The following is a 14,660-nucleotide window of genomic DNA, read 5'->3' on the forward strand; positions in this document are numbered from 1 at the left end:
GATACGAAAATAAATTTGGTGTTGGTAAGGTTTTATAGTTTCACGGTCATGGTGAGGATCTTGCTTTGAAAATATTTCCACCGTTAGATCAGAAAATTTAATTAAAATCTATGGCTCGCTGTTGCTTATCTGGCGATCCGTTTCTCCTAAACTGACCAATGACAACCGGTGTAGACTTTTTTTTTTTTAATTTTCTCACCATCTGACTAACTAACGGAATTTCTGCACTAATACGTGAAGTGTGTTCTTTTAAGAATTAAAATTTTTAATTAATTATTTTAGTCAAATTTTAGTGATAACATTAATAATAATGGATACATTTTTTTTAAATAATAAATTAATGGGTACAATTTTTGTTTCTAAGTGAAGTATTAATATTAAAATAAAATATAAATTATATTCAGTATTACTATATTGTTAGTTTTAATGAATTACTATTGAGACCATTCATATTTTTAATTTTGTCAGCTAAATTAATGATATTTATAGTTTGTTTCGTCGCATCTAACGTCTCTCTTTCTCTCTGGTTCTTGTCCCCATGCATACATTTCATTCTGATTTCTCCATCTTCATGTATTCATATCCAATGATGCAAGGTATCGAACACTTGCATACACCATTATAGCCATGCATTCATTCCATTTGTATGCCCATTGATACAAGGTTTTATCACTTCCATCCACCAAATAGTCACAGGATACATTTTATTAGCTACCAATAAAATGTTCTTGAAGTGATCTAGAATAGGATGAATCCTCTTGTCGAAAGTGCAATAGATGCACAACAAATAATGCATAAAGAAAAGAAAAAGAAAGATTTAATGCGTTATTTTTTATCCATTAGTGTGTGGATGGTGACAACTTTGAGAAAGTTGGTGATTGTGAATCATTAAAGCAAACATGAGAAATCTTGGAGAAGGGGCTGACAAGGTGAAAGTTGTGAGGTTAGAAATTCGATCACAAACGTCAACTTGAATTAATTCAAATTAAGGAAAATGAGACAATCAACAATTACACAACGAGAATTACTTGATTGGTGAACCAAGTAAAGGCATTGATAGGCGCAGTGCACGATTTTAACGGTTTTAGTATAAAAGATATTGAATCCCACATAGACCAATTGACAAGTATTGTTCTCTATTATTACTATGTTTATCTAACACGATGTGAATGGGTTTGTTAGCTTAATAAATAATAAGTTGTTTTTGAGATTAGTTATGACAAGGAACCGAAATGCAGTTCTCATCGACAGTTGGTACTCACAAAATCGTATTTCATAATTATAAAAAGGAAATATTTTCTCGTAGAAAAAGGATTATTAAAAATGTATATCTTATATTATTATGAGATGAAAATACACATATATTGGTCTAAATCTCCTAATCAATCCCACTAATTAAGAAAAATTTGATACAATAATATTCTAATTGATACCACTAATAAAAGCAATAGATATTGAATAATAATAAAACAATATCTCAACACTCTCTCTTAATGTGGTGCGACCCGCTGTCGCACGTAGGTAAAAAACGAGCAAATAAATTGTAATCTAGAGGATCAACACTTGAGTTGTATCACAAGGACTCTTGAATGATTTAACAAATTGATTATAATAATGGGGGTTTTCGGTTTTGATTAAGAATGCGATTAAAATAATTGATTACGAATAAGCTAAAGGGTTAATTCTACTGATTCAGGTTCCAGCTTACCACTAGTTATCAGGGACGGACCCAAAAATATCATAGAGTGGGAACAAAATTTACATATGAATTTGAATAATTAAAAATAAAATAAGTATTTATTTTAAATATAAATATATTTTTTAAGTCTTAAAACATTGTTATAGTTGTCTCAAAATGATTGTCACTTTAAAAACTAATACGATATTTTGTCATTAATATTTATTTTTTAAATCGTTGATTTATAAATATGAACAACTTATTTATATTAATACATAAATATAAGTAAATATTGTCGACAGATATTGATTTCATAATCGATAATTTACTGTCAATTAACTCAACTAAGACTTATCTGTTGAGATATCTCAATCACATAATATATTTAATTATTAAATTTATCTTCTCTAAATTATTCTCCTACCTAATCAGAGTATTTTAAAATATAATATTAATTTCATATTTAAAATTTATCTAATTAATTATTTCTTAAATTTTATATAAAACCTAAATCCACATTTTATTTGAGAGGAGAGTAATCCATAATAATCGTTTCATTGTATTTTCAAAACAATAAGTCATCTTTTACTACCCTTCAATTTGTTCATTAAAACATATATAAAACAATTGTATAATAATAATAATAATAGTAATATGTGAATGTTATTATTTTTAAAGTAATAACTCAAATGTTAGTGGGGGCCACTGCCTACACTGGGCCAGCTGTAGGTCCGTCCCTGCTAGTTATTGTAACTACTATTCCCTAAGCGGCTTCGATCTATTCGATTATGAAATCAATTAGACAAATGCTTTCAATATTATGTTACTTATGTTCCTGTTTACCCCCATTAAGCATGACGGTTAAAAGATTAGGCGAAGCTAACGAAGAAGTTAGGTTAACATGATTAAAATTAGGAACATGCATACAATCAAATTTAATCAATTTTATTCTATGAGCAGCAATCTAACTAAGAAAATGAAAGCAATCGAATTAAGTAAACGAATTCATAAAAAATTGAACAGAAATCAGAATTAAATTGGAATTAAAATAACCTCAAAGCGATGAAACCCGTAAGCAGCAGAATTCTCCTTCGGGATTAATTCTCCATGAATTCGTACAAAACCATGTTTCTACGTCAAAATTCAGAATGATCATTGTAGCTATGTGTTTTTACTTAAGTACTACAAGAGAATCGGGCTTGAAGAACAATTGACCCGAAAAATACAAAAACATACCCAAAACTAATTATGTTATTAAGTCTGGAACTAAAACGAATTATTTGACCCTTATGCACTCCAAATCAGATTTTGTCTTTAACATAAAACTTGTAGCTTATTCTCTCAAATTTCTAACAAATATTAGAACGCGTCAATCTGATTCCCATCGTCCAAATTATTATTTGCACAGTAAGAAGGTAGCAATTAACAATTCATGCTGAAAATAAGGTACGAGAATAAAATAAAGGTAGAAATAAGTTCAAATATAAAAACACACTAAAATAGTAAAAATAATAAAATAATTTATAGGGAAATTATTTATATTTAATAATATTATTAGAATTATTTTTAATAATTTAAATTAGAGTAAGTGAGGGAAAATGGATAAAACCATAGTAAGGGTCCAAGGGGCAAGAATGACAAAAGGAAGGGAGAAGAGATAGAGAGTCATGCTTACGATCGTGAAAATTTGATAATACACTGTGGAGAAGAGCTAGGGCACTAAGGAACAAAGAGATTCAGTAGGAACTCGAAGAGAGGATCTAAGCTAAGAAAATCTAAGGTAAAGGGGTGATCCTTTCATTATAATTGATATGGGGATTAGTTGTATGTGGGGATTGTTGAATGTTAGGTTTTAGTGTAGGTTGTTCATAGATTAATCCCTATAATCTAATACAAGATGAAATTGATGTGGTAATTTGTTTAGGATTATAGTGTAGTGAACTGGTTTTATACTGCTCACAAACTAATGTTTTGGGTTTTGAGGGAACAATCCTGTAGCAGAAAAAATAATGATTTTGGCATTGTTTCAGGATGTAACCAGTTACATGGTTGAGATAACCGGTTACATCGTAAAAAAATTGAAAACGTTGGGTTTGTTTCAGTGATATAACCTGTTACATAATTGAGGTAACCTGTTACATGGTCCAAAAGTTGCGTAACAAAGGCGTGAGAAGGTGATGTAACCGGTTACATCATGAGGTAACCGGTTACCTTATTGAAACTGACAGATTTTCCTAATTTTGAAAATTAATAACTTTTGACTCGGATGTCCGTTTGATGCTTCGTTCGAACTGTTGGAAAGCTTATTTAACGTACTTTTATTTAAAATTATTTTCATGTCAAAATTCAAAATCTTCAAAACATTTATGTGTGTTTTCTTGTGTTTCGAGTTATGTCATTTTGTGGGGAGTGTGAGAATAATTAGTATGCTTGATACTTGGTGATGTCCCCTTATTCTTATGATGACTATGATGTATTTTGAAGTTGTTATGAGGATGTGATGTATGTTAAGGCATGATATCTATGGAATACATGTTTGATGGTATATGTATATGTGTACCTTAAGGATAACTATAATAGTGATTTGATGCGAAAAATGTTGTTTGTGAATATGATGTTGTGACAAGTACGTGAATGATGATGCACTTTTACCAGTAGGAGTCGTGTTGTTTTGTATTGTGTGTATCATGCATTCATGGCATATGTTAGGACTTCGGTCCAGTGATGGCATCAATCTCATTGTGTGGATTGTGTGTGTTTATAAGATGTGCTCTGGTTCCAAGTGGGAACCGATCCTATTGGTGGGGATCTTTGGAGGTAGATGACTTAATGTCATAAGTGATTCTTTGGTACCACATGCATGAGTCAGTGAAGTTGAATTTCATAGTTTGTGTGCTTGCATGATGATTGGTGTAAAAGATGTTTTGATGATATTGTGATGTGAATTGATGTCTTAGTGATGTTGTGTGTACATGATGTGGTGATGGTATTATCATTAATAATTACTATGTCAATTTCGTATACTGTTTGTAATGTTTATGGTTACTCACCCTTTTGTTTAAATGTTACCTCCACATGGGTAACGCGCAGGTGATCAGGAATAGCTTGTTGAGGAGTAAGGATAGCGCTCTGGAGTCGTTTAGACAGATGTTCTGACATCCTATACCATAACATCTTGATAGTCTAGACGGGTTTTTAATCCTTGAATCTTTAATTGAAAAATATGAGATTCTGGAAGATTCAGATACTCAGACAGGCGCAACCAATCATGGAGTTTTTAGGATAAATGTAGATTTGACTTGGTTTCATAAAAAAGTATCTTTGAGATTTTTTTAGGAAACTTATATCTGATTAGATTTTATTTGTTCCTATTTTGTGTAAAGATCTTTTAACTAATTAAAAAAAGGAGAAGATTGGATGTGTTTCAAGAGTCCAAGCTCATTCTGCAAGAGTCTAGGACTTGCTAGACCTAAAATAGCAAGCATTCACAAAAAGAAAATCGTGAGTGTAATAAGGGTTTAGGTTTTGAGAGAAGTTCAAGTTCTTCGTGTGTTCTTGTTTGTATGTCACTCATGTATCTTCTGATACATTGAGGTAGACTGAATGTTCTCACTGTTGAAGCTTTTAAGCAAGAGAGTAGAGTATTATTCTTGATTGGAGCTTTTAAGCAAGATCAAGTATTGTTTATTTAAAAGTGTAATATTTCAATTTGGTTCCTCTGGTCACAAAGTTTGTGAATATTTTTTTCACTGAGGTGATTGGAAGTGAGATGGAATTTCTCATATTTGGATGTTGATTTATGTAACACCCTGGATTTCCGCTTACCCCGCAGGGCTTCCGGCCTACCAAGCATGTCACCAGCTTAATCAATAATCCCCCCTAGGTCCGCTTACCGGCTGCCCAGGAAATATTGTTTTTGCCTCCCGCAGGAATCGAACCATGTACCTAGGGGTTAAGTACATATTCATAGCAATTCCTGCTACCAATTGAGCTACTAGCTCAAGTGGTAGCAGGAATTGCTATGAATATGTACTTAACCCCTAGGTACATGGTTCGATTCCTGCGGGAGGCAAAAACAATATTTCCTGGGCAGCCGGTAAGCGGACCTAGGGGGGATTATTGATTAAGCTGGTGACATGCTTGGTAGGCCGGAAGCCCTGCGGGGTAAGCGGAAATCCAGGGTGTTACATTAAAAGGCGCCTTTTTAATGTAACACCCTGGATTTCCGCTTACCCCGCAGGGCTTCCGGCCTACCAAGCATGTCACCAGCTTAATCAATACTCCCCCCTTGGGTCCGCTTATCGGCTGCCCAAGAAATATTGTTTTTGCCTCCCGCAGGAATCGAACCATGTACCTAGGGGTTAAGTACATATTCATAGCAATTCCTGCTACCACTTGAGCTAGTTAGCTCAATTGGTAGTGGGAATGGAATGAACATGTACTTGAACCCCAGGGTACAGGGTTCGATTCCCACGAAAGGCAAAAACTCTACTAGTGAGGGGGGTGGAGAAGATCATGAGGTGACAGTGTCGGGAACGCCGAAGGCTCGGGCTGTTACAAAAAAAGGCGCCTTTTAATGTAACACCCTGGATTTCCGCTTACCCCGCAGGGCTTCCGGCCTACCAAGCATGTCACCAGCTTAATCAATAATCCCCCCTAGGTCCGCTTACCGGCTGCCCAGGAAATATTGTTTTTGCCTCCCGCAGGAATCGAACCATGTACCTAGGGGTTAAGTACATATTCATAGCAATTCCTGCTACCACTTGAGCTAGTAGCTCAATTGGTAGCAGGAATTGCTATGAATATGTACTTAACCCCTAGGTACATGGTTCGATTCCTGCGGGAGGCAAAAACAATATTTCCTGGGCAGCCGGTAAGCGGACCTAGGGGGGATTATTGATTAAGCTGGTGACATGCTTGGTAGGCCGGAAGCCCTGCGGGGTAAGCGGAAATCCAGGGTGTTACAATTTATAGGTAGAATTTGCATGGGGCACTGATTAGGTGATAAGTTGTAAAATGGGATTGTTTAGGCTTTGAACTAATACTATTATAGTGGATTTCCTTCATGGCTTGGTAGCCCCTAAATTAGGTGAGCTGCACTGAACTAGGTTAACAATTATCTGTGTTATTTATCTTTCTGCAATTTTGTTTTTGCACTATCTGGTTTATGTTAGCAGGTGATGTTATAACATCTGTCCTAACATTGTGTGTGTATGTGTTGAGACATCTGTCTTGGCATCTGTATTGCAAGTTCCAGAAATTCAACAAGAATTAAAGCGAGAAGGTTTTGTCAAAGGTTTTGCCTTAGGTTCAGAAGCATATTTCTCTTTTTCTTTTCCTTTATCTTTAGGCACAAATCCAGCAGAGACAGAGTGGGAATGAAGAGTATTAGGTTTTTATTCCTTATGAGAATTAGGTTTGTCATAGGAATTATAGCCAATACCATTGGTCTCATTTCTGCTCACGCCATAGATCATAGAAGCCATCATGCTTCTCCTTATGCTTCTGGCTAAGAACTTCTGAAAAGCTTTGTCATATTTCTCAATGACATCAAAAGTACTCGCAAAACCTTCTGGAAGAAATCTCGTGCCTTTGAGAGCAAAGTTCTCATATTTAAGAAAGAATTTTTCTTCATTAATAATGAAGAGATCTTCCTTAAGCTTACTGCTTTTAGAAGATGTGGATTCCTGGGACTTTTTAAGTTCCTTGAATTCAATCTTGAGTAACTCATGTTTTTCCAGAATTTCAAGTAAATAAGAAGTTAATTCATAATGAGTGAGGTAAGAAAATACCTCTTTAGAGAATGCCTCTTATGTGTATGAATCAGAGTTTGTTTCATCTTCTAGAGGGATATTTGCATCCGAAGTTCTAACATGGGCCATCAGTGCCACATTAACATGTTCTTCTTCCGAGTCATCTTCAGAAGAATCAAAGTCATCCCAGGTTTCCATCAGCCCTTTCTTCTTGCTCGTGAGAGCTTTCTTCTTGGGCTTGTCCTTCTAAATTTCAAGACAGTCGTTCTTGTAGTTTCCTGGCTCGTTTCACTCATAACAAGTGGCTTCTTTGCCACTGGACCTTCTTTGACCAAAAGTAGACTCGAAGCGACCATCAGTTCTTCTAGTACTTCTGAATCTGTTACCTTGATTTCTCTTCTAGAGACGGTTAACCCTTCTGGACAGTAGAGACAACTCATCTTTAACTTCATTAGAATCTTCTTCTGAATCCTCAATCTCTTCTGCTTGAAGAGCTTTAGACTTCTTATATTTTCTGATAGATTTAAGCGCAACATATTTTCCTCTCTTTTGAGGTTTATCTTGTTTTAGCTCAATCTTGTGACTTCTCAAAGAACTCGCCAGTTCTTCCAGATAAGTGTTGTTCAGATCCTTTGTAAGTAGTTACCAAATGCCTCTATTTGGATGGAAAGCTTATGATAATATTCTTCACGTGGTCTAACATTAAATATCATTTTTTCAGAACTCTCAGTCTTGCAATCAAGGTTTGAAATCTTTAGAACATAGTCTCAACTATTTCATCATCCTCCATCTTCTCAATTATTTTTATCCTGGTTCACTGTTAACTAAGTTACTCCAGTCCACCCCGCAAGGTAATTTTCCTTATCCATAAGGACTTAATTCACTATAATCAATCGATTACAGACAACCATAATAAGTATGATCAATCTTGCTGACAACCGCAGCAAGTCTGTTGATCCTTATTGTCAAGCCATAGACAACCACAATAAGTATGATCAACCTTGTTGACAACCCTAACAAGTCCGTCAATCGTTATTGTCAAGCTGCAGACAACCAGAATAAGTTTGATCAACCTTGCTGACAACCCCAACAAGTCAGTTAATCCTTATTGCCAATCCTCTATGACTGCATCCAAAGTCTTCTTGAGAATCCTGACTACACCTAGTCTTTCAAGGAACCTATCAACAACCATTGATTACAAAGATGTGTATACAGAGATGCTTCTAACAAACTGATTACACAATGTTTAAGTATATCAACACAAAAGTGTTAGCAACAAGATATGAACAAAATCTCCTTGCCAAGAATACAAAACTATACAAATAATATCTCAAAAGAGTGTATGCAACATTTATGAGTAGTTTTGTAGAACTCATTTGTTGTATTCAAATTCTTTCAAGTCCACCTTTTATAGCTGAAAAAGAGATTCGTTGGAGGGTAGAATAAGAAACATAAAACCAGTTGTTTTGTCCCCAACGATCATGGTGGGAATGGTTGACAACAAGTACAAAAAGGATTGTCTTTACGCCACCCTATTAGAGTAGTGGTCACAGTGTAATTTGTACTTTTATACTTACCATCTCACGCAAGCCAGTCTTGATCTTTATCTTCTATTTCTTCAGAGGCTTTTGATGTATATTGATTGAAGCATGTTGTAGAAGAATTAGAACTTGATTCTTCTTAACCTAAGTCTTTGGAGTCTTTATAAGTTGTTCAGCAGAACCTTGTCTCTAGAGTCTTCAGAAGTAATGTCTTCCGATCTTCAGAACTCATTTAATAAAACCTTGTCTTCAGCACTTCAGAACTTGGAACAACAAAAGCAAAGCTTTAGAAGGCCTCCAAAGCTTCCTTGCAAAGTCCAGATTAGAAGCTATTATACTAATGTTTCTTAGAACCGTTGCATGAGAAACATTCCAGAATCTTGACTTAACTTTGTAACACACCAAAGGTATTCTTCCAGAGTGTTGAGTTTAGAACCTGATGACGTCACACGCCTTCTAACTAGAGTCAGAATCTGTTTAACAAAAGCTACACACTAGATACAAACCATTAGATTTAGAGTACACAATTGTTATCTAAGATACCATGTAAATTTATCATAAAAACTCAAGGCCAGATGCAAAACCAATCTTGTTCTTTCAAACTAATGAGACAAGTTTAACATTGTGTTAACATAAATTAAACATAAATTGAACCTCATGTAAAACCGCTCATGTTAACATTGTTTTGGTATAGAGCATAAATAGAACATAAATTGGACCTCATGTAACATAAATTGAATCTCCTCCTATTAGGGGTGTTCATGGATTGGGTAAACCCAATAAACCCAGTAAAATCCACCCAAACCGATCCAAAAAAGTGGGTTGGGTCGGGTTATTGGGTTAATACGGTTTTCAAAAATGAAAACCCATTCAAAATAATTGAGTTATGGGTAAACCCACACCCAACCCACAAAACCCATGGGTTATTGAGTGACTATATTTTTTCTCTTTTTTGTAATTTGACAAGTGATGACTTTGATGTTTTTAATTTTTCTTGCTTCAATTTCAACTTTTTGAACATCTTTTATTTAGTAAGTAATGATTTTAACTTATTTAGGATGCCACATTTTAATGATTCTGATGCTAATTCTAACAAGTTGCAAGTATTTTATGCAATTATAGGTTTTACTGTAATGTAACTTTGGTTTTTACAAATATATGTTTATGATAAATTTCATTATACATTTTGACATTTGATGTTTAAAAAAATAGCAGTAACATGTTAAACTATTTATTAAGAAAAAATGTAACATATCATAATTATATAAGGAAAAACAATATTGGGTAACCCATTACCCAACCCAATCCAACCCACAAATTTGTGGTTTTATCCAAACCAACCCAATAATATTATGGGTGGTTATTTTTCCTCACCCAAACCAGTGTACCATGTACGGGTTGGGTTATGGTTTTGGCTAAATTCAACCCAAACCGACCCATGAACACCCCTACCTCCTATACTCAATCAAATTTGGTACCTTGTGTTGTCAGTAACCATAAAACTAAAAACATACCACACAATGACAAATCCTTTCTTCCTTCACAAGTTCAACAAGTGAAACAATCAATAACAATAATTCAACAACATAACTCATAAGAAATATAAGCGAAAAAGAAAAAGAAACTTCATTGAGGAAAATTACCGAACACTTGGTGTGCAAGTTGCAAAATGGTGGTAACAACAGCAATTCGATACCGATTCATTAACCAAAACTTGCAACAACAACAATCATCATCAACAACAACAATAATTCAATACCATGAAGTGAAAGAATTGAAGCGAAAAGAGGCGAGAAATTGGTTAAAGCATTCTATCAAACACCTTGTGGGCAAGACTAAAGGCTGTATTTTTCTGATTTTTAACTAGGTAAACATTCATCCACATAGCTTCATAATATTGTATGCTAGTATTTAAAATCAATACTAAAAACTGTAAAACCAGAACTGACTCAAAATTGTATCGAAAAATTAACTCGAAACTATGAAAACATAACTGTAAGAAGTAGTTTACCGTAAAAAAGAAGGCAAAACTCCAAAGCATCAAAAAAATAGATCGAGGATTCAGGTTCCAAAGTCGTAGTCTTACTTCGTCGTAGTGGATGTTGTGTTTGTTTTGCTTCCTACTTCCCTTTCTTTTTGACCTTTCTGTTTTTTGTGTGCCCTTTTTTACATATTATTTGACTTTTTTTAACCTAAAATTCAAACAAAAAAATTGGGCCAGAGCTTAGGCATGATGTGCCCAGCCTGGCCGGACCTTAAAACCGCTCCTGTCTGTTATAATAGGGGAATATAGAAAAGTCAAAGAGGAAACCTGTGTTTTTTTTACATGGGCGCTTTTCGAATTCGCCCCTTATGAGAGAGAAAAAATGAGTATTTAACTTTTTAAATTTAATCTTTAGCTCGTCTATATTGGATATTGGACGGTGGTAGCTGTTTTAGAATTATTTTTTTACTCTCCTCTATGTTTATATTTTATTAGAATTTTTTTTATATGTATAATTAATAAAATTGTTATTTTTTTTATATGGATAAAAATTTATAGAAAAAATATTTGCGGTTACTTTTTTGTGGTGGCTGATTTTTTATATAGAATTTGTTTTTTGTATTTTAATATTATATTTTAGTTTTTCATAAAATAAAACATAATATAATAAATATATATAAAATCAAATTTTCCTTTCAAATACATCTAATTAAAGTATGGTGGAAATATTATTTTTGAAACTTTACTTAAATATATGTATAAAAACGTTGTCAATGCATAAATAATTGAGTGCAATAAATATGCACGGATAGTATAAAATAGTTTTACAGTATCATTCAATAAAAACAAAATAAATTGTCAAATCATTTTAAGAATTGAAGTATGATTTGTTTGGATACATTAGGTTGTTGGGTTATTGGTGTAAAATAATTTTACACGGACTTACAATGTATATATTTTTTTTTCATATTAATTTCTATTTTTCTAATTAATAAATTGATTATTTGGTGAGTGAAATAATTATTTACAAATTGTTGTATTTAAAAATAAAAATATTTTATAAAAATTAATATTATTATATCATCTTTAAGCATTATCTTAATTTCTATATATTTTTATAAGAAATTATTCACCATTAACTATAATTAGATGCAATCATTATTCAATGTATTCAATTACATTTATTTATTACTAATTTTCTTAACACATACCTTAGAGGTTTGCACATATCCGTTATAAATCTTCTATAAATTTAATAGTCATAATTCTCAACAAGATCCACTAATCGATTCTTTCACTTTCTTCTTCTTCTCCTCCTCCTTTCAATACCAATCATGAATATGCTTGGATTAAACACACACCAATCATATTTTCTTTGTCTTCTTTGTGTATCTATAGGAGTATTTTCACATTCAGTTCATTCCATGAGATTTGAATTACCATATACTAATAAATATGGTAAATCTGCAAGATGCTTCACCGAAGAAATAAACAAGAATTCGATGGTAGTTGGAAAGTACTCCATCGTCGATCATGACAAGTTGCCTCCTAACTACACTATCTCTGTTGAGGTATCAATTTAAAATTTTATGCTAGTTATGTTAATTTGATTATTAGGTTATTATTTGTGATTTAATTGTTGATGTTTATTAGGTTTCTACGCATGGAGATAGGCCAGAAATATTTCATTTTGCCGAGAATGTTCAATTAGGGCAATTTTCATTTATTGCATATATAAGTGAACAATACTTTATATGTTTTATGGATTCAACTCATGACCCTAAAGTGACACTGTCTGTTGATTTTGAGATGAAAACTGGAGTCAAAACCTTAGATCAGCCCAATATTTTAAAGAGAAGCCAAATTGATGTAAGTTTCTCAAATTTTTAGTGTAATGTATATATTTACATAAAACAATATCACTTTATATATTGCAATTTATCAATTATGTTGATACTCCATGTTTTATTAGTATTTGTGGCTGAAGAGAAAATAATCTATGCATACATTGAATTGCATCATACCATTTACATATATTTATATTTTTTAATTTTATGTATTTTTAGAAATTATATATTTAAAAAATATAAAGTCTAATTGGACATTATTATAAAATTATTTATGTTGATAATAAATAATAAGTAAAGTCTATTAATAAGTTTATAAAATACAATAATATATGATGGCAGTCAAATATGTCATATTATAAAAATATAAAGTGAGTACATAACTATTTTGCTTTATAAATATGTAAAATGATACAATTGTACTTTCCTTTATATTTTGTTGGAGCTTTATCTTATCTTATATATTATAAACTATTTTTCCATTTTAAAAAGAAACTATTTTACTTATTATTTTAAGAATAAATTTAAGCATTATAGTATTTTTGGTTGTAAATGTTAATCTTAGATTCATTTAGATCTTTTAACTTAAAAAATGTTTTTGTTATTAATTAGACAAAAATAACTAAAATAATATGTTTTTAAGAATTAAGGGACTAATATAATTTTTTTAAGTTAAAGAATTAAAATAAACTTCAAGATTATCTTACATATCAAAAATATATTAAATGTTAAATTTATAATAAAAATATATTTGAGAATCAAAATGAATAAGTAATGAAAATAATTAAATAGCTTGATATGATTTCTTTAACACGTGACAGGGAATGGCACGTGAGATACAAATTTTACATGAAACTGCATTATCCATACATGAGGAGATGTCTTATCTTTTGCAACGGTAAACATTTACATTTGTTTGTCTATTTCTAATCCAACTTTTAGTGATATGATTCTTATCTTAATTTATCAAAATAATTTCTTTCAGAAATACAGAAATGTTAGAGCTTAACTGGATAACAGGACATAGAATGATCTCGTGGATTTTCATTTCATTTTTTGTCACCTTCTTGGTTACTGGATTACAACAATGGCATTTGAAGACCTTTTTTCGGAAAAAGAAACTCATATAATTTTGTTGGTTATTGCGTAACTATACACCTTAATTTCTTATGTGCTCAATGAAGTATACATGTTTCAATTATCTTTGTATCAAAGTATCAATTTTTAGTTTCATGGCTAATAATAAATCTGGTCTTCTTAATTATCTTCGTATTGAGTTTCTAAAGTTGAAATGTTAAAAAATATTTATAGTTTTTTGTGTGAATATAAAAAAAAAGTTTTGAGGTTTATTAATATTGGTTTTTAAGTAACTCTAGGACAAATTCATGTTTTTTTTTAACTGGCTTAAGAACCATATCGTTTATCTTAACAAATAAGAGACATATTGAGTTTTTTGCCTTGGTTTGGTTATTATGTGGTTTTGGTGTTTCTTTTGGAAGTTTATATTAAATTGATGGCGGTCAATGGTGTTTGAGATCTAACCTGAGTTCCTTAGGGGTGGGGTTTTTGTAGTATGACTTTTTTGTTGGTGTTGTTCCTTTTTAATTATAAAATACAACTATATTGGATGTCACACACATCAAACATATCCTGCTCCATAACACAGGTTGCATCAATTCATTTGAAAACCTGTCATCGCATGCTCTCTTTCACTTAAGATATCATCGCAACAAAATTATCTTCAAACAATTATAGAAGGTATAGCAACTCACAATGTTTAGTCTCAAACTTAGAAGTGATAGAGGCGGTGAGTACTTTTTTTGCATAATTTGATGCATATTGTGAAGAATATGGCAT

At 32.3% G+C, this 14,660-nt stretch overlaps 1 protein-coding gene across 1 annotated transcript; it reads left to right on the forward strand.

Moving 5' to 3' along the window:
- The first annotated feature begins 12,290 nt into the window (after positions 1–12,290).
- LOC131646501 (transmembrane emp24 domain-containing protein p24delta9-like) lies at positions 12,291–13,933 on the forward strand. Its single transcript, XM_058916527.1, has 4 exons — positions 12,291–12,527; positions 12,610–12,825; positions 13,625–13,701; positions 13,789–13,933. The coding sequence occupies exons 1-4, from the start codon at positions 12,291–12,293 to the stop codon at positions 13,931–13,933; spliced, it is 675 nt and encodes a 224-aa protein (XP_058772510.1).
- The last annotated feature ends 727 nt before the right edge of the window (positions 13,934–14,660 follow it).

This window comes from Vicia villosa, linkage group LG2 (assembly GCF_029867415.1).
Source record: "Vicia villosa cultivar HV-30 ecotype Madison, WI linkage group LG2, Vvil1.0, whole genome shotgun sequence".
NCBI classification, from domain to species: domain Eukaryota; kingdom Viridiplantae; phylum Streptophyta; class Magnoliopsida; order Fabales; family Fabaceae; genus Vicia; species Vicia villosa.